Source organism: Mustelus asterias, chromosome 1, assembly GCF_964213995.1.
Source record: "Mustelus asterias chromosome 1, sMusAst1.hap1.1, whole genome shotgun sequence".
Classification (NCBI taxonomy): Eukaryota; Metazoa; Chordata; class Chondrichthyes; order Carcharhiniformes; family Triakidae; genus Mustelus; species Mustelus asterias.
The window spans coordinates 51,449,883-51,470,956 of NC_135801.1; the positions used below are offsets into that span (position 1 = coordinate 51,449,883).

Genomic DNA, 21,074 nt, shown 5'->3' on the forward strand with positions numbered 1-21,074 from the left:
CGTACCTTGTATAATACGAGTTCTTTATACATTTAGAAGTTGTTAATCTTTTAATGAAATTGAACCTTAGAGCACTCCACAAAATGTTATAATTGAGATCTTTGATCTAAAGCGGTGAAACTGATTGCAAATCCTTTCCAAACATAAAGGAATTGTGTTTATTTTCCAAAGTCACCTATTGCAAAAGAATTACAATTTTAATATCAGAATAGAGAGACTTGACAAGTTTATCTTTTTTCGGATTATAGTCACGTAATAAAAATGAATTATTGCCTTCCCCCCAAAAATAAAACAAAACAAGGTGAACTTTATGTAGCAAACATTTCATGCTAGTTGTAATACATGTATAATAATGTTTTTATTTTGCTCCGGTCTGTAATTGCAAAAACAAAAGGGATAGCTCGTCTCGAATGTATCCCTGCGAGCCGAGCGGCACCTTTACTTGCCGTCCCTACACTTGCCCTTTGATCTCGAGATTAGTGTTAGGGTTGGAGCAGCAGAGCCTCGCACTGCCTGCCTCCTTCTCTTTCACACACACGGTCACAGACACTCACTCACCGGGGCCACGGCCGGCTGGCCAGCCAGGTGCATCCTGTGTGCGGCTCGGAGCCCCTCCAGCGGCTGACATAGCACAAGAGACACACACAGTGCAGTACATATACATACATAACATGTCACATACACTTTAAAATATATATTTATTATCTTTGGCTCGGGTGCATTTACAACAACAAAAACACAGAAAAGCATAAAAAGAGGAGAATGTGAAGAGAAAATGGTTTAAAAAAAAAGGAATTGGGGAGGAAGGAAGGAAAATGCCCAGGAGAAAGCAGGAGCAGCCGAAGCGCCTGCCTTATTCGCGTAAGTGCCGGGAGTGAGCGTGAGAGAGCGGCCGCCGCGGGTCTGGGTTGGGGCCGGGGTTGAGGCTGGGGTGAGGGTGACAGAGGTGAAGCTGACAAAGACACTCTGGGCTTATTTCAAATAGGAACCGAACGGGCGGCCATGTTGGTGATGATGAGAGGAATTTAAACTGTTTAACCTTTTCATTAATGTTCTCGATAAATTAAAAAAAAATGAATAAGTAATTTATTATGAGTAATTCTGGAGGATAGGGAGGGAAAGGTCTCTGGTCGGCTGTTTACATTTTATTATTTTTCAGATGTCTCGTTTCTTTGCTGTTTGCGAGTTTTTATTCCCCCCTCAAGGGTTGAAGGAGGTGGCGGAGGGTGAACGAGAAATGGCCGGGGCCGGGGAGAAGCTGCTGGGGCTGGGCGGAGGGGAGACCGTGGCCCCAGCCCGGGCCCTGGTCGCACTGAGGGGTCAGACAGAGCAGGCCAAGGCCACGGCCAGGGCGGGGAGCAGTCTCCTGCTCGTCTCCTTCACCACCACCTTCACCCCGCTCCCGGCCAAAACCCCGGGCTTTCTGTCTTATTGAAGTGGATTAACTTTTGAGTGAAAGCCCGGGTGCGGGACTGTGTTGTCTGTGTTCTGGTGAAAGGTCTGCCTGAGCTTTCAAGGCTGCCCCATGATCTCTCTTCCCGAGGGAGGGGGGCTCGGGTCAAGGCTGCCCCAGGATCTCACTTCCCGGGGGAGGGGGGCTCACCCCTCCCACTTCAATGGGCTTCACTCCTCTCATTTCAATGGGCTTCACGTCCAGCCAGCTGTCTTGTCAAAGCCGCGCCCGGTCACCTGAAGTTCAGGGTTTACAACCGCGTCTCTGCACCGACATCTTTGTTTTTATTTGACATTTTATTCTCGCATTGAGTCTCTTGCAGAATATAAACTCTACCGAACCTGCATACTTTTGTTTCCTCTTCCTCTGACCTGCAAATGCAATCCAACAAACGGTTTTTGATTTGACCCTTGGCTATGATATTTAGACTCTTTTTAACTATTATCTACCGAAACTACATTGTGCGGTGTGTCCGCTAGGGAATCAAGTGCTTCGGTTACCGAGCACGGTAGTAACGACAAACGTGTTTTAGTTTGCAGTAACTCATCTCGTTTCTGTTACTAGGTTTGACAAACTATTATTTTAATTGGTGTAATTGTGAATAAAGGCGCGGCAATAGGCGTGCGTTGTAAACGTGCCTTGTGGATGACATCTGCCCGAAGATTCCTTTTACTGCTCTGGTTACTGACTCTATTAAAGGTCAACACCACCATTACACCGCGGACGACAAAACACACACCGAGAATTGTAACCACCTAAAACCACTTTCCATTTATTTATGCAACAATATGAAAAGATCTGTTAAATTGGTGCCAATTATTTTTTGATGGAGTGCCTGATCATAACTACTGCCAAGGGTTATGTGATATTGGGCCCACTGTATCGACGTAATAATTCATATTGGTTGTAATTACTTTAATTTGATTATTGCAATTTACGGATTGTTATTTATAACTTCCACGTGTGCTAATAAAAGGCTTGAAAGGCAACGAACATTTTACTTGCACATGATCTGAATAAGAGCTGGTCAAATTTCACGAGTGTACTATTGAGAGTTGTGTTAAGTATGGTAGGACAGTTACAACAGTTGGTCCCTTTCAGTTAGAAGTTTGGCAAAGAACTGAATTAGTACACGTGGCCATTGTTGACATCTATGGAGAATAGCGACCATAGTGATCCACTGTGGGGGCTGTGTTCTTCAGTTTTAATAGAGACCTGTTTTCAGATTGAGTTCCCCTGACGGATCAGTGGAAAAAATACATTCCATGAATTTCCACTTGGTGTTCTTATCTACAATTTGCACTTCTTTGTGAGTTCTGCCAATCAAGCACCGTTATGATTTTTCACAGTTGATATATTTGTATAAACACCTTGCTGCAGAACGAGACAGAGCATTCTTACATAAATTTAAGGTCATCATCATGTGTGGTGTGTAAATAAGGAAGGTCTATGTCTGATGCCATTTTTGGGCTAAGTTAGACTGGCAGGGCATTGGTGAAGGTATTTCAAATGGCTTTGGTGCCCTGCAGTCAGGGTAATATCAATCGGGGTTGGTGCTTCTGATTAGTGCCCGTCCCCCAGAAATACATGTTTGTGAATGGAGAAGTTCACAGTCTGCTATTATGGCCCTGTGGTCAAATGATTTCTTTTCTATGCCCCCCGGTATCAACCCATATGCTAAGGGGAAAAATTCCTTCCTATCCACCCTATCTGTGCCCCTTATAATTTTATACACCTCAATCAGGTACCCCTCAAACTTCTGTGCTCCAAGGAAAACATCCCCAGCCTATCCTGTCCCTCTTGATAGCTGAAATGCTCCAGCCCAGGCAACATCCTGGCAAATCTCCTCTGCAGCTTCTGCAGTGCAATCGCTTCCTTCCTATAGTGTGATGACCAGAATTGCGCACACTACTCCAGCTGTGGCCGAACTAGCATTTTATACAGCTCCATTATAATCTCCTTGCTCTTATATTTAATGCCTCAGTTAAGAAAGGCAAGTATCCCATATTCCTTTTTAACCATCTTATTGACCTGTCCTGCTGTCTTCAGAGACAGGTCCCTCTGATCATCTGTCCTTCCTCGAGTCTGACCATTCATTGTATATTCCCTTGCCTTGATAGTCCTCCCAAAATGCATTACCTCCCACTTTTCAGGGTTAAATTCCATTTACCACTGTTCTGACCATCTACCCAGCCCATCGATATCGTTCTGTAATCCTATGGCTTTGCTCCTCACTATTTACCACATCACCAATTTTTGTGTCATCTGCGGACTTATTTAGCATATCTCCTACGTTCACGTCCATATCATTAATGTACACAACCAACAACAAGGAACCCAGGATCAATTCCTGCGGAGCACCATTGGACACGGGCTTCAAGTCAACCATTTTGATTTGATTTGATTTTGATTTATTATTAACATACAGGGAAAAGTATTGTTTCTTGAGCGCCATACAGACAAAGCATACTGTTCATAGAGAAGGAAAGGAGGGTGCAGAATGCAGTGTTACAATCGTAGCTAGGGTATAGAGAAACATCAATTTAATGCAAGGTCAGCCCATTCAAAAGTCTGACAGCAGCAGAGAAGAAGCTGTTCTTGAGTCGGTTGGTACGTGACCTCAGACTTTTGTCTTTTTCCCGACAGAAGAGAGAATGTCCGGGGTGCGTGGGGTCCTTAATTATGCTGGTTGCTTTGCCGAGGCAGCAGGAAGTGTAGACAGAGTCAATGGATGGGAGGCTGGTTTGTGTAATGGATTGGGCTACATTCACAACCTTTTGTAGTTCCTTGTGGTCTTGGGCAGAGCAGGAGCCATTCCAAGCTGTGATACAACCAGAAAGAATGCTTTCTATGGTGCATCTGTAAAGGTTGGTGAGAGTCGTAGTTGATATGCCAAATTTCCTTAGTTTTCTGAGAAAGTAGAGGCATTGGTGGGCTTTCTTAACTATAGTGTCGGCATGGAGGGACCAGGACAGATTGCTGGTGATCTGGACACCTAAAAACTTGAAGCTCTCGACCCTTTCTACTTCATCCCCATTGATGTAGACAGGGGTATGTTCTCCTTTACGCTTCCTGAAATTGATGGCAATCTCATTAGTTTTGTTGACATTGAGGGAGAGATTATTGTTGCCGCACCAGTTCACCAGATTCTCTATCTCATACCTGTACTCTGTCTCGTCATTGTTTGAGATCCGACCCACTACGGTGGTGTCGTCAACAAACTTGAAAATTGAATTGGAGGGGAATTTGACCACACAGTCATAGGTGTATGAGTACAGTAGGTGGCTGAGAACACAAGCCTTGTGGGGCACCGGTGTTGAGGATAGTCGTGGACGAAGCGTGATGCCTATTCTTACTGATTGTGGTCTGTGAGTTCGGAAGTTCAGGATCCAATCGCAGAGTGAGGTGCCGAGGCCCAGGCCACAGAGTTTGGAGATGAGCTTCGTGGGAATACTGGTGCTGAGCTGCAGTCAATAAATAGGAGTCTGACATGGGTGTCCTTGTTACGTAGGTGCTCTAGTGTTGAGTGCAGGGCCAGGGAGATGGCATCTGCCGTGGACCTGTTGCAGCGGTAGGCAAACTGTAGTGGATCCAAGTAGTCCGGGAGGCTGGAATTGATTCATGCCATGACTAACCTTTCGAAGCATTTCATAATGATGGATGTCAGAGCCACCGGCTGATAGTCATTAAGGCACGCTGCTTGGTTCTTCTTGGGTACCGAGATGATGATCGTCTTCTTGAAGCAGATAGGGACCTCAGATTGTTGTAAAGGGAGGTTGAAGATGTCTGCGAATATGCCCGCCAGCTGATCCGCACAGGATCTGAGTGCTCGTCCGAGTACCCCATCCGGGCCAGTCGCTTTCCGTGGGTTGACCTTTGAGAAAGTTGCTCTGACATCGGCAATGGTGACCCCAGATACAGGTTCTTCCAGGGTGGAGGGCATGCTCTCGCTGACCTCTTGCTCAAAACAGGCGTAGAATGCATTGAGCTCATCAGGGAGGGGTGTGTTGGAGCCGGCGATTTTACATGCCTTCACCTTGTAGTCTGTTATGTCTTGCAGACCTTGCCATAGTCAGCGGGGGTCGGTGTGGCTAGCCTGGGACTCTAGCTTGGTCCGGTACTGTCTTTTGGCATCTTTGATGGATCTCCTTAGATCGTATCTGGCTTTCTTGTATAGGCCTGACTTGAATGCCTCAGACCTGGACTTCAGCAAGCAGTGGATATACCTGTTCATCCATGGTTTCAGTTTGCGGAACGCATGGATTTGCTTCTTTGGTACAGAGTCTTCTACACACTTACTAATGAAGTCATTTACTATAGTGGTGTACTCATTCAGACTGGTCGCAGATTTTTTAATACTGACCAGTCTACTGACTCTAAGCAGGTCCCGTAGGAGATCATCTGATTCCTCAGACCAACATTGCATGACTTTCTTTGATGCATTCTCCCTCTTCAGTTTTTTCCATCACCCTCTGCCTCCTACCACTGAGCCAATTTTGGATCCTGTTTGCCAAATTGCCCTGGATCCCATGGGCTCTTATCTTCATCAGCCTCCCATGTGAGACCTTGTCAAAAGTCTGACTGAAATCCATGTGGACCACATCAACTGCATTGTCCTCATCTGCACATCTAGTCACCTCCTCGAAATTCAATCAAATTTGTGAGACATGATCTGTCTTTGACTATCCTTGATTAATCCTTGCTTTCCCCAAGTGGAGATTAATTCTGTCCCTCAATTTTTTCCAATAGTTTCCCTACCACTGAAGTTAGGCTCACTGGCCTGTAATTTCCTGATTTTTCCCTACTTCTCTTGAATAATGGTACCACCATTATTGAGTAGTAGTGGTTGACAATTGAGAATAGTTCAACAGCATATAGTTCAGTTGAGAGAGTACACAAGCAAGTACTGCAAACGTGGAAATCCGAGATAAAAACAAAATACTAGAAATAGTCAGCAGGTCTGGCAGCATATGCACAGAGAATAATATCCTGACAAAGGGTAATTGACTTGAAAAGTTTCTCTCTCCACAGATGCTGGTAGACCTGCTGGCTCTTGGTAGTGTTCTGTTTTGTGTCTCAGTCAGCTGTTGATCTCATCCTGTTTCTTTATGTACGTTGATGATTGTGATGATATTGGCTACAGATTTATCAAGAAATGAAAGAAAACCATTTAGAATTACATTTGGTGTTGTTAATTTCGCTGTGTTTTTGTAGGTAACCAACTACAAACTATACAGGTTCCCTACTGAGGGATTACATTGATAATGTCATTAATGCATTTTCACAGTTCGATTATTCAACGTAAGCACATACATACTGAAATAACAAGTGCTTTCAATAAGGAGTTCTGATGGGGTTCAAGGGATAAGGGGGCAAGGTGGGATCAGGATATTGAATTTGATCAGCCATTATCAAAATGAATGGTGGAGTCGGCTTGAATGGCCTACTCCTGTTATTTTCTATGTAACATTATAAGCTCCAAAATTTAGATTTACAGCTTTGAAATCGCTCCACAATATGCTCTTTTATATGATCTATTAATTAAGGTTTTATGTCCTGGTATTGTCAGCTTCTGCAGGACTGACTTTCATTCAGTATATCGAGCAGTGATTGTTTGTATTTTCACCTGGATGGCAAGTGTGCGCACAGTTGGCCACACGATCTTTACAGTTGAGCCTGATCCTATCCTCAAGTTGCACAGACTTCCAGTTGATTTAAATATTTAGCTGCCAAGAGTGAACATGGTTGATTTTTTTCTCAGTAACCCGACCGCACTGAGTCATAGATTAGCTCGATCAACTAAGCATTTGTAGATCATTTTATGCTTGCATGACCAGTTGAGCCATGGTGGGGAGAGCAAAGATCACATTGCATGGACTTGATGGGCTGAATGAACCCTGTGCATAGTGACACTAACTCTATTTTCTTTTCACAAAAGTACTGTGCTTGCTGTTATGGTAAATATTGATAACTGATGAGCTACTTGTTATCTATTTGCTTTGAAATGTCCAAACTAAAAGATTAAGAATCAGCATAAAATTGCTACAAGCCTTTTTGAGTCCTAATGAACAGTTGCTTACTGGAAATAAGTCAGCATTTATTATCTAATGCTCATCTGTGTTTGTAATTTGTATGATAAGTGGACAAATATTTTGCACAACCTCAGACTAGAATTGAGTGCAAGTTTAGTTTATGAAGACTCCAGCTACTGCTACTATTCAGTGTTCAAGTGCTATATCATGATCATCACCAAAAAAAGTCTTAATTCACAAAAATAGTGTTCCTTTAATGTGTTGTTGTAAGTAGTTAGGATGTCTTTTAGTTACAGCAATTGCAAGTTTTTGTCCCTGATTGGGAGATATTTTGAAAAATGTTTTAAACAAAATGTATTCTGAAATTGCTTTCTGGATACATAGGGGTTTTATGTATTTATTTTGGGGATCAAAAATCATTTTCAACATGGTTGGCTTGATTTTATTTTTCATTACTGTGTGTAGCTCTTTCAAAAGAATTGTCAGAACATAGAATTTTACAAATAAAAAAAAAGCAAGTATCGGATGAAAGAATATTCCCGATGCACAACTTGTATAGATTTCCATCTTGTGTTCTACTGCGTATGTGTCCTTGATTGACCTATTCATTTGATAGTTGCCATGGAATTGGAGGGTTATTGATTGTCTGGGTTCAGGTTATCTGAGAGGGTAGGCCGAGAGGTGCATACTGATGAGCAGGAATTAAATGTATAGACTCTTCCATTTAGTAGTCAGATTCTGTGTGCCGTAACTTTGAATAATGTCGGGACTAGATATTCCTTGTTTCTCTAATTTTTTCCCTTCCCTGGAAACTGTTGAATCTTTACTTGGGGGTCTCCCACTATTAACTTGCCAGTTTGGTTGTTGATCATGCATGAGCGTTGGCTAAATGTGTTGTCAGGTTATCAAACAATGGAAGGTATTACAATTGAGTTTAACTTGTTTTCCCATGACATCAATGCATGGTGGTTTAAGGCAGAGATCACCAGACAACAGTCAGGCAATCAGAACTTTGGTATCTTTTCCCTGCCTTAACCTAGCGTACTGATACCAACAGTAATACCTTGGCCTCGCTCAGAAGGTTGTAATAAGATCAGAAGGTATAGGAGCAAAAGTAAGTCATTTGACAATAAAGCCTGCTCTGTCATTGAATAAGATCATGGCTCTCCTGATCTGGCCTCAACTCCACTTTCTTGCTTGTCCCTCTTAACCATTGACACCCTTATAGATCAAAAAGTTATCAAACTAAGCCTTGAATATATCCAGTGACCCAGACTCCACTGCTCTCTGGGAGAGGCTGGAGGCAAACAACCCACAGAGAAGAAATTCCCCCTCATTACAGTCTTAATGGGAGACCCCTTATTTTAAAACTTCGTCAGCCTAGTTTTAGAATTTCCATGAGAGGAAACATTGCTCAGCATCTACCCTGTCAAGTCCCTCAGAATCTTTATATGTTTCAATACGATCACTACTCATTCTTCTAAACTACAATGATTATTGGCCCAACCTGTTCAAACCTTTTTCATAGCAACCCTTTAATCCCAGGAATCACCATAGTGAACTTTCTCTGAACTGCTTGCAATGCTAAGTATACTCCTCCTCAAGTAAGGAGACCAAAACTGTGCACATTACTTTGGATACAGTCTCACCAATGTCCTGTACGTTGTGACAACACCCATGCAATAAAAGCCACCATTCCATTTGTTATCTTTATTATTTGCTATAACTACAGGCCAACCTTTTCTTTCATGTCCGAGGACACCCAGATATCTCAGTACCGCAGCATTCTGCAGTAAAGTTTATTTATTTATTAGTCACAAGTAGGCTTACATTAACACTGCAATGAAGTTACTGTGAAAATCCCCTAGTTGCCATACTCCGGCGCCTGTTTGGGAACACTGAGGGAGAATTTAGCATGGCCACTTCACCTAACCTGCACATCTTTGGACTGTGGGAGGAAACTGGAACACCCGGAGGAAACCCATGCAGACACAAGGAGAATGTGCAAACTCCACACAGACAGTGACCCAAGCCAGGAATTGAACCCGGGTCCCTGGTGCTGTGAGACAGCAGTGCTAACCACTGTGCCACCGTGCTGCTTTTCTATTCTTCCTACTGAAGTGGACAACCTAATTTCCCCACATTTTAATCCATCTGCCAAATGCTTTGTCCACACTTACCTATATCATTTGAAAAAAAGCAAATTAGATCAATTAATTAAAAAGGCTAATCAAATATTGACTGTTATCTCGAGGGCTAGAATAGAAGGGGTAAAGAAAAGGTTCCAGCTGTGCAAAACTTTGTTAGACCAGGAGAGACTTCTGGTCAGCCATGCTTGATTCAGAGTGGTGCCCCTCAAACTATAAGCCTCTGACAACAGGCTGGCGACCAGTTCCAGGAAAAACTAGCTATGGAAACTAAGGAAAGTTTGCTTGTGCATGACTAGATGCAGGAAGAGAAACAACATCAATTTCCTCTTGTGGGGGAATCTAGAACAATTAGAACAAGGCTGTTCAAGAGTGGCCAAGAAAGCATTTCTTTACAGAAAGTGAGTAAGATTCTGCAGGGACCTTCGCAAAAACTAACAGTTGAGCTAGGACAACTGAAAATGTCAAAATTGTGTTTGCAAGATTTTTGTTATGCAAGGGCATTAAAGATTGCAGAACCAAGGCAGGCATAGGAATAGACCTGGGAGGCCAAATGGCCTACTCTTGTTCCCGGGTTCCTATTTTAATAGTTGATATACATTGGGTGATAGAGTAGAAGAATATAGTGTGTATCAATCATTTGAAACTTTGACGAGTGGCTGTTGTGACATGTGAATTGCTGCTATAACTGTTTTGAAAATTATACTGTACTTCAAATTGAATTTGTCTATTCAACCAGATATGCTACATTATCTTAACCTGACAGCCTCTAGTCTAAATGTTTGTGACATTTAAATCACATCTCCATTATGCTTAAGGGTTAATGTATATTTTTGCTCTCAATGCTAGAATGTTAGGAAGTTACAAATGTTGTCTATTTCATTTTTCAATTAATATATCACGAGGAAGTGAACTAAAGATAGAAAATGTTGGGAATACTCAACAAATCAGTCAACATCAATGGAGAGAGAAGCAATTTTAACATTTAAAGTGGTTGACCTTAAACTGGCAAAAGTAATGCCAGGAGAAGTAAAACTGATAAAAGCAAGTGCAGAGGCAGGGTCGGAAAGGATGGGATGACTGAATGAGGAAGGTATGTGACGAAAAATCTATAATGGGATGGGAGACAGGAGTGATTAAATTACAAAGAAGGATGATTGGGAATGGGAAAAGTAAAGAAACCAAAGATGGATCTAAAGCAGCAGCAATGGCAATAGGAAACCATTATAGACAACTGTCCAAAAAATAGCTTTTGATCTGAAATTATTGAAATTATTACAAGTCTGTAAAGCTGTAAGTGCCTAATCAAAATCAGATGCTATTTCTTGAACTTCATTAGAATGTTATAAGGGAGGTTGAGGTCAGAATAGGAATGAGATGGAGAATTAAAATGATGGGCGTCTGGAAGCTTAAGGTCATGTTTGCAACAACACTCAGAAGTCAAAGCGTTTGGTCCTCCAGTTTATAGGAGAGTGCAGCATGAGCTGTGAATACGGTTTACTAAATTGAAAGAAGTATAAGTCAATCACTAATTCATCTGAAAGGAGAGGTTTAGGTTCTGGATAGTATGAAGGGAAGAGGTAAAAGGGCAGGTTGCAGCTTCTGTGTTACCAGGGGAAGATGCCATCAGAAAGGACTTAGGATTATTGTGGCTAATTAAAGAATGGACCAGGGTGTTTCAGGTGGAATGGTTCTTTCAAAATGCTGAAAGGGAGATGTATTTCGTGGCATCAGCCTGGAAATGGGGGAAGGTGGTCTGTTGAATATGGAGGCTGGTTAGTTAGAACGTGGGGATAAAGGGAACTCTATTTTGTTTCTGGGAAAGAGTGAAAGGTGGTGAGGGCAGAATCTGAGTAATGGGATAATGAGGTCCCTGCCAGCTGTAGATGGGAATACTCGACTGAAGAAGAGGGAGAACATTCTAAACAAAAGCTAAAAGAATTTGCATGTTCAGAATTTGAGTTTGAAGTTCCCATTTTGCCCAACAACATATTTCACATCAAGGTTTCTCCTCTTTAGTGCCAAAAGTTACAAGGCCTTTCTTTTTAGAATTGAGATATAACAGGAACCTTACTATGTTTGTGGAGTAATTAATTTAACTAAATTAACTAAATCTCATGAATGACAGAAAATAGGAGAATAAACCTATTTAGTGATGTTGATTACCTTGTAACTTGTGTTGAAACCTGGGTTCTCCGGTGGTGTGGAGCCCTTTGGAAACAGTTAGAATTATGGTGCACCTGATCCCCACAGGTGTACTTCATTCTGAAAATAAGGCAGCACAAACAAGTATGGGTTTCTCTGCAAGTGGGTGTTTAAATACAGGCCCAAATATAATCCAAAGTAATGGGTTACCTAAGCACTCTGTTCCCACCTTTGGGGTTAGCGTATTAGGCAACTTGCATCTTAGCCTGCTCAAAATAGGTTGCTCACAGCCCAGTTGGTTATTAAAGTGTCAGTTTTGTTTTGTTTTCTAGGGCAACTTTGCTGCATTTTTCACCTGTATTAATTATTTTTGAGGAACCCTGCTACTCTTGGAATTTAAGACTTCACTTCAGTATTCTGCTTTGTGGTGACCCCAAGTAAAATTGGATAGACAGAAGGAAGGAGACTTTAGTATTCTGTTTTGGTACGATGTTTAAATCGTTGTTGGATGTTTCTAAATTCAAAGATGACGTTTACTCAGGATTACGAGTTTCTGTCATGGATCATCATGTGACTGAACAGGCTGATTCTTGGCAAAAGATCTTTGGCCACATGGGGCAGGATGCCCCATAAAGGAATGGGATCTGAAGTGCAGTGTTATCTTTTTTCTCTCTGTCCATGCTGTGCCTCATCATTAAGATGTGTTGTGATTCAAAGCATGATGCAGCTTGATTTAATTTGTTATTGTCACATGTATTAACATACAGTGAAAAGTATGTTTTCTTGCGTGCTATACAAACAAAGCATACCGTTCATAGAGAAGGAAAGAGTGCAGAATGTAGTGTTACAGCCATAGCTAGAGAAAGATCAAGTTAATGTGAGATAGGTTCATTCAATAGTCTGATGGCAGCAGGGAAGAAGCTGTTCTTGAGTCAGTTGGTACGCGTCCTCAGACTTTTTTGTATCTTTTTCCCGATGGAGGAAACTGGAAGAGAGTATGTCCATAATACATAGGGTCCTTAATTATGCTGGCTGCTTTTCCGAGGCAGCAGGAAGTGTAGACAGTGTCAAAGCATGGAAGGCTGGTTTGAGTGATGGATGAGCTTCATTCACCGCGAGCTGTGATTAGTGTTTGACAAAACTCACCTCCACATGTCATCAAAAGTATTAATACACATAGGAGTTATCATCACTACATTCCTATACTGCAGGTAGACCAGGACTGTGTCTCGGCAACACAAGAGTACTAGAGACATTCCATTAGCAATGTCTCCGACACATCCTCTGGATTCTATGGGAAGATCATCGAATAAACACTAGTGTCCTTGAAGCCAGTTGCACAACAACTCAGGCAAAACTCCTGTAAAAATAGCTGTTATCAACTGGATGGTCCTGTTTCCTCAACTCTCAAGTGGCCAACATTCCAGGATAGGACAAAGAACATGCTTCAAAGAAATACTTTAAATCATTTTTGTCATGAACCATGCTGACGACCTGCGAAGGTGTCACAACTTGAAATACCAGTTCGTGGTGGTTTATAGTTTTTTTGGAATATTGTTGGAGACACGTAAAATCCCCAGTGAGGAACCAGTCCAGCATCAGTTTAAACAATCATTAAAGAATATTTATTAACTTACAAGAAGAGAAGACACAACAAAAAGGACTACAATACTCTCAGACATTTAAGTACATGAATAACTAAACACATGCATAGTTTATGTAGGAATCACTCCTTGTTCCAAATCATAATGATCCTGACCTCTCTAAGATTTATCTTTCTCAAACAACATCCAAATTAACAACTCTAAGTCAAATCCAGCTTATAGTTATCGCAAAACACAGGGAGATGATCAAGTTTAGGAAATGCCTGGTCCAGCGAAGATATTTAAACTGTTTTTACAAAGGCCTCCTGCAATGCCCTGGCTTTAAGACTTGGATGCAACACTGTAGCATCTCGGAGAAGTAAAAGATGTTACAGGAACCCTTAGTGTCTTGGCTGGGAATTGCAGACCGGCTCCTGGCTGCAAGTTGTGGACTGGCCTCTCTGCTTTGGGAGGGGGGTGGGGGCAGGTGTGCCTTTTCTCCTTTTGTTATTTTGAACTCGAAAAGTCGATTGTCTATGTATCTAAAATTAATTCCTTTTGTGGAGCTTTGCATTACTATAGCCCTAAATCACCCAGCCATTTAGGTAAACTGTTTGTGTGTGTGGAACTTAACATTTTTATAGCAGTCATCGAAGAAATCTGTTTCTACGACTAGAACAATTCACCGCTGATCATTTTTAGATGCTCTCGTGCCTTGGTCACTTTGAGGCTGGCCTGTCCCTGCAAATGCAGGCTGTGACTGTTTTGAGGCAGATTTCTACCTTTCAGGTTCTTTAAAATTATTTTTACTTTTGTTGCTGGGCAAATCCTTGACAGCCTGTTTTAAGTGCTAAATGTGGGCGTTCCTTACAAGATTCTGCACAATCTAAATGAGAAAGGAACATTGAGCACCCCTCAAATGTTGGTGCAGTAACACTTTGAATGTTCCATCTACATATTAATATCCAGAAATCTGCATTTATTAATTTCCACCACATACATCCTGGCATGTGCACTATCATCAACACACGAGCGGTTGGCGTGATGTAACACCTACAGGATGACATGTAGACATAATTTGGAACATGTGACATTCTGTCTGTAGAAGTTACCACAATGTAGTGGGTTGTTCTACTGAATCCTCCCAAACCACCCCAAGGACACTTGCCACACCAGGTTGCCTTTACACATTTGTATCAAGAAAGTAACCAGCATTGTGACTAAGGACAGCGTCGCCAACAGTTTCTGTGTAGAAAAGAGGCTTCAGTTGGTCAGGACCTTGTTTGTTCACAACCTTGTCTTAATTCGTACCAGGTTCCATTCCCCTATTATCCCTGTGCTTATCAATCTACATTGACTCTCAGTCAAGTGACATCTTGATTTTAAAATTCTCATTCTTGTTTTCAAATTCCTCCGCAGCCTTTTCCCAGCCCGATTTGAGATCTCCTGCAGCTCCATTGCCCTTTAAGATATCTGCAGTCCTTTAATTCTGCCTTCTTGAGCATCCCAGATTTTAATTGCAGCTCCTATAGCTTAAGCACTAAGCTCTGGAATGCCCTCTCTATGCCTCTCTACCTCCCTTTTCACCTTTAAAACATCGCTTAAAACCAACCCCTCAAATAAAGTTTCTGGTCACCTGACCTAATGTCGCCTGTGTGAGTTGGTGTCATATTTTGTTTTATGATGCTTATGAAGTGAATGGGACCTTTCATTAGATTAAAGGCATTGTAGAAACAAGTTGTTCAAATAGGACTTCCTAGAGGATGCCAGAGTTCCTATTTTACATTTCTGCCATACAAGATGAGCCCCATTGGAAATGTAAGTACTAGAAGCACCCTCGCCTTCACCACCTTCCTAGGTCCTTTTTCTTCGGTGTACATTCAGGGACCAATGTGACTGTATCAATTTGGTTAGCAATCTCTCTTCATGCAGTTTGCACCTCTGTTTTTATTGCAGCCTCAAATAGGGTAGTACCCCTTTGGTGCATCTTCTGCAGATCTCTAACTCTTCATTAAAGGGAGCAAGTTGCACACACATCTCCATTATGCAATTCTGATCACTTTCTCTACCTTTCTGCTCTCGCCACAATCTTTCTTTAATGGCTCACCAGGAGCTGTTCCCTCACCATTTTCTGATCCCAACCAAATGTGCTACACACCATTCTTTCTGGGCAATTATTCTTCCTTGTTGCCTCTTGAAATTAATAAATGGAAGACTCCATCGAAAATTTAGACATGCAAACCTGTGCATTGGTGTAGGCACCAGCAAACCTGTACATTGGTTACTAAAATGTCCTAACTATGTTGGGGTTGCGGTTTTACACAGAAAGAAGACTTGATTTGCACACGCAAATTCAAACTAACATACAACAGGTTTATTGAAAAGCTGCTCTCTGCACTGCCCAGAATACAAAACTGGAAGTAAAGCAGCAGACTGTGGAAGCACCCTAATGACATCACCATCAAATCGTGTGATCAGCTCTCATAGCAACCTACAACATATAATATTCCTCCACTTTACTTCTGTGGTCATGACAACAAATTGCTATGATGTTATACATAGGATCAATAATACTCCAGACACAGTACTATGCATCATTAATTGTTATACACAGTCAATAAGAAAGTCAATCAGGATGATATCTGTTCCTCTTTGGTTGTATACAATGTTTTGGAATTTGGTTGTCCTTGACACTAGAAATATTTGGAACTTCAGTAGACACTTCTTCTCTTGGAACTAATTCTGCATCACACTCATTTGGTATAGTAGCTAAGACACAATCATCAGGCAACTCGTATTCAACTAATTCTTCCATAGTAGTATTCACAACACTAGGGACTGAAGAAGTTGGTGCTTCTGGAGATAATTTTGGAGAAATCATTTTGAGAAGACAACAATTGGTCAGCATATCATCACCAAACCAGTTAATCTTTGGTTTGAACAGTGTAAGAAATTGGACCTATTTTTGCTAAAACTAGGGCTGGTACCCATTCTCACTCATGGCAAAATTTTGCACTAACACTCTAGCTCCTTGTTGAAGTGAGCATTGTTTTGCCCTCACTTCTTGTCTAGCAACTTGAGATTGTAGTTGAAGTTCTATTATCTCTGAAGTTTCTGGAGGTAACAAATCAAATGTTGTTCACAACTTTATCTTTAAGAGTAGTAATACAGGTGGACTTTGAGTAATTGTTTGAGTTTCTATAAGATGCCAGAAAGCTATTCACACAACGTGATAACAAACCTTGCTCTCTTGAAGGTTTCAAAGAATGTTTCAAGGATTGCACAAATCTTTTAGCTAATCCACTGGTTGATAAATGATAAGGTGCAGATTTTATATGCTGAATACAATTAACTTAATCCTCAAACTCTTGTGAAATAAACTGTGAACCATTATTGCTAGTAGTTTGTTTTGGTTTACCAAATCTTGCAATGGTGGTGTATTTCTTATTCATGGATAGGATTGACTATGTCTCACTTAAACTCTCTTCATTGAGCCAGTGTCACTTCAAAAACCAGAAGGTACTGCAGGTCTGTTTTGACATCGACCAAACTGTGCACAGCACTACAGTTGAGCTTTATCTTCTCCAACCATGATCTCCCAAATAGAGCTGGAAAATTTCCATAGACCCACACGGGAAGGCAACTCTGCTGTTTGTCTGTCCACGCAACTCAACGTTGACCATGATGTAACTTTTTAATGGTATGATCTCTTCCGTGTGTCCTTAAAATCACACCAGGTGGTTTTAAAGTAAAATGCTTCCGCTTTTATTGGTGTGTAGTCTCAGGAATTAAAGATATGGCAGAACTGGTATCAATCTCCAGCCTAATGGATTGTCCACATAACTTCAGAATCTATGTGATTTACCATGTATGGATACGGGTGGGACAGTAGTTAGCACTGCCCCTTAATGTCCAAAGATGTGTAGGTTAGGGGAATTACTGGGGTAAGTGCATGGGATTACAGAGATGAGGTAGGTAGAGTGGCAGACCAGGGTAGGATGGTCTGTCAGAGAGTCGGTGTAGATTCTCTATGGGCAGAGAGTCGGTGTAGACTCTCTATGGGCCGAGTGCCTTCCTTCTGCACTGTAGGGATCCCATGGGAGCTCTTTATCACATTACTGGGCATTCGCTCCTTCAAAGTCATAATTCTTTTCTTCCATGTTGTAAATTATTTTTGTAGATTGCAACTTGTTCTTTTTCTTGAAGGTAACCAGATTCTTCTTCTGAATATTCTTCACCAGGGAAGATGTTTTAGCCCAACAAGCTTTTGCAATGTGACTTTGCCACAATTCTTGCATTGACTATCCTTGTTCCAGCGTTCACTCATTAAAAGGCCCACTTTGGCACATCTGTGACATGCTTGTTGCTGTTTTGACTTCGAAAGGGCGGTTTCCAACTTGTGGACCTTCATTCCTGCACCAAATTGTGAAGCCTCCCTCAGCCAGCTCCATCGACACTGATCTCTACTTCTGTCTTTAAAGTCAAAGCATGTTCAGTAAGCAATTTTCTGTGGATAGCCTCATTTTGCGACCACAAACTAGACAATCGTGAAGAGTATCTTCGGAATATAGGAATTAGGAGCAGAAGTAGGCAAATTCAGCCCTTTGAGCCTGCTCCACCATTCATTCAGATCATGGCTGATCTCTCTCTGGTCTCAAATCCACCTCCCCACCTGTTCCTCTTATCCCTCTTTCTCTTTTTTATTAGAAATATGTCTATCTCCCTCTTGAAACCATTCAACGATTCAAACTCCATCGTACTATGGGGCAGCGAGTTCCACAAATTCACTTTGTGAGAAGTAGTTCCTCCTCTCAGTTTTAAATCTACCGCCTCTCAACCTACACCTGTGACCTCTTGTTCCAGATTGCTCCATAAGAGGAAACATTATCAATCCCTTGGTCAGATCCCCCTCATCCTTCTGAAATCCAGCAAGTACAAGCCCAAACTGTTTAATCTCTCCTCGTACGTCAACCCCTTCATCCCTGGAATCAATCTGGTGACCCTCCTCTGAACTGCCTCCAATGCCACCACATCCTTCCTCAACTGAGGAACCAAAACTGGACACAATACTCCTGATGTGGTCTCACCAACACCCTATACAATTGCAACAACACTTCTCTGCTTTTATACTCCAGTTCTTTTGCAATAAATGCCAACATCCCATTTGCTTTTTTTATTACATGTTGCACCTGCTTATCAGCTTTCTCAATTCCAGAACATAGACACCCAGATTCCTCTGCCCGGACACATTTTGAATCTGCTTTCCATTTAGGTTAAAATTTGCCTTTCTATTTTTTCTGCCAAAATGGATAACCTCACACTTAGCCACATTAAACTCCATCTGCCAAATTTTGGCCCATTCTCCTAGCCTATCCATATCCATCTGTACGATCTTTATATCCTCTTCACTGTCTCCCACCTATTTTAGTATCATCCACAAATTTTGCTATGTTACGCTCTCTCCCTGCTTGCAGATCATTTATATAGATTGTAAACGTTGAAGTCCGAGGACTGACCCCTGCGGCATCCCACTGGTTACAGTTCACCAGCCAGAAAAGGACCCATTTATCCCAATCCTATGCTTTCTGTCAGTCAGCCAATCCTCAATCCAATCCAGTACTCTACCCGCAATCACCTGCGATCTCACCTTCTGGATCAGTCTTTTATGCGGCACCTTGTCAAACACATTCCGAAAGTATAAATATATCACATCCACGGGTTTCCCACTATCCACCTTGCTTATGTCCTCAAAGAACTCAAGCAAGTTTGTCAAGCATGACTTTCCCTTCATAAAACCATGCTGACAATGGTGGATTGAGCTTTGTCTTTCCAAACGCTCAGTCACCTCCTCCTTAATGATTGATTCCAGCAACTTCCCCACTACAGAGGTCAAGCTAACCAGCCTATAGTTTCCTACGTTTTGTCTCTCTCCCTTTTTGAATAGGGGTATCACATTAGTGTATTTCCAATCCACCGGGACCTTAACAGAATCAAAGGAATTTTTAAATATCACGATCAATGCATCCGCTATCTCTGCTGTCACCTCCTTTAATACCCTAGGGTGCAGGCCATCAGGTTCCAGAAACTGATCTGCCTTTAATCCCATTAGTTTATTTAATACCTTCTCCCTTGTGATGATTTTTGCACCAAATTGCTCTGCATTAACTACAATTCTTGGAAAGTCTTTATTATTCTCAACACGTGTTTACTTCCCCAATTTTCTCATTCCTGTGCCAATTCGCACGTGGCTCGAGTAGTAATCCAGATTATAAGCATTGAAGACTGTTCTTTAAATTAGTTCCTAGTTCCTGATAATCTTTCCTAGTCTTATCTATGTTGTTTGCCCCAACGTGGACTACAACAACTAGATCCTCCCCCTCCCACTTGAATATTCTTTCAAGCCGGTCAGAGATATCCCTCATCCTAGCACCTGGCAGGCAACATACCATGCGGAACTCTCAGTCCTGCTTACAAAGGATGCTATCAATCCCCCTAATTATGGCGTCTCCTACAATTATCACTTGTCTTTTTGCTCTAGCCTCTTGAATGGCCTCCTGTACCATGGTGCAGTGGTTGGCTAGCTCATCCTTCCTACAGCCCTTTTACTCATCCACAATGTTTCCCAACCTTTTTAAAGTTGTCACAAACTGAGCAATGCTTTTGCCTTCCACTTGATCCCTTCAGTGGAACCTGATCCATTCTCCGATGATCAGTGGCTTTGGAGAATAGCGCCCTTCAAGGATTTTTGTCAAGTCACTGTAAATTTTGGTTACTGGCTTTGCTGGATGAAATTATTGGCCTTGCTTCCTAGTGTACTGAGAAAAACTGGTACGGGCAACTCGTTTGCAATTTTATTCACTCGCTGAAGTACTGAAAATGCTCGACATAGGAACTCCGTGATTCATTTTCTTAATTAAAAGGGTCCATGCCCTAATTGACCCTAATTGATCAGTTCTCTTTCAGGCACCAGTGACTCGGGACTTGCTCAGTATATTTTTTTACTCTCTTCCAGTATTCCCCTTTTTACTCTGGAGACCGTTGACTTGATGAATTTTTTTTTCAAATTAGCTCTAAAAGCAGTCAGCAACCCTTTTAAATATATAACAGTTTCCTCAGCCCTGTTATTGGAAAATTAATGCTATGTTTATTTCTTCAGCTCTGGAGTGGTAAATATCTATACTGCAAGATAGCCCTCATCACCTTATGTATATTACTTGAGAGGAACATATCCTGGAATTCACTGAAGCCAGCTAGGCACTGCTTATTTTTTATGAACAAGTGACTGTCAGATTCTTATCACAAATTTTAAAATTGTAAAATGTTACACATAGCCTTCAATAGGTAAATAATTAAGTCACAAATGCATGACTTAATGTATTTGGTCATTAAATACATTTTTACCCTGCTAGTACTGACAAGGGAAATTTAGTACGGCCAATCAGCCTAGTCTGCACATCTTTGGCTTGTGGGAAGAAACCAGAGCACTTGGAGGAAACCCATGCAGATACAGGGAGGATGTACAAACTCCACACAGACAGTGACCCAAGGCCAGAATTGAATCTGGGTCTCTGGCGATGTGAGGCAGCAGTGTTAACCATTGTGCAACCGAGCTGCCAAGTCAACCTAGAGAAGTTTTTGCATTTTTTCCGGATATGTTTAGCTTCCTGTAAACCCTTGTCATACATTTTCTACACAATATTGGACTTGTCTGTCT

At 41.7% G+C, this 21,074-nt stretch overlaps 1 protein-coding gene across 5 annotated transcripts in view; it reads left to right on the forward strand.

Annotated features, from left to right (window-relative positions):
* The first annotated feature begins 466 nt into the window (after window positions 1–466).
* Window positions 467–21,074, forward strand: part of znf827 (zinc finger protein 827) — a 198,923-nt gene continuing 178,315 nt past the window's right edge. For 4 of the 5 annotated variants that reach the window (XM_078212193.1, XM_078212220.1, XM_078212211.1 and 1 more), the window contains exon 1: window positions 544–861. In XM_078212193.1, the coding sequence (XP_078068319.1) occupies window positions 816–861 (46 nt within the window). In that variant the 5' untranslated portion in view covers window positions 544–815. Of the gene's footprint in view, window positions 862–21,074 lie in introns of all 5 variants that reach the window. The other variant, XM_078212202.1, reaches the window with a different exon arrangement.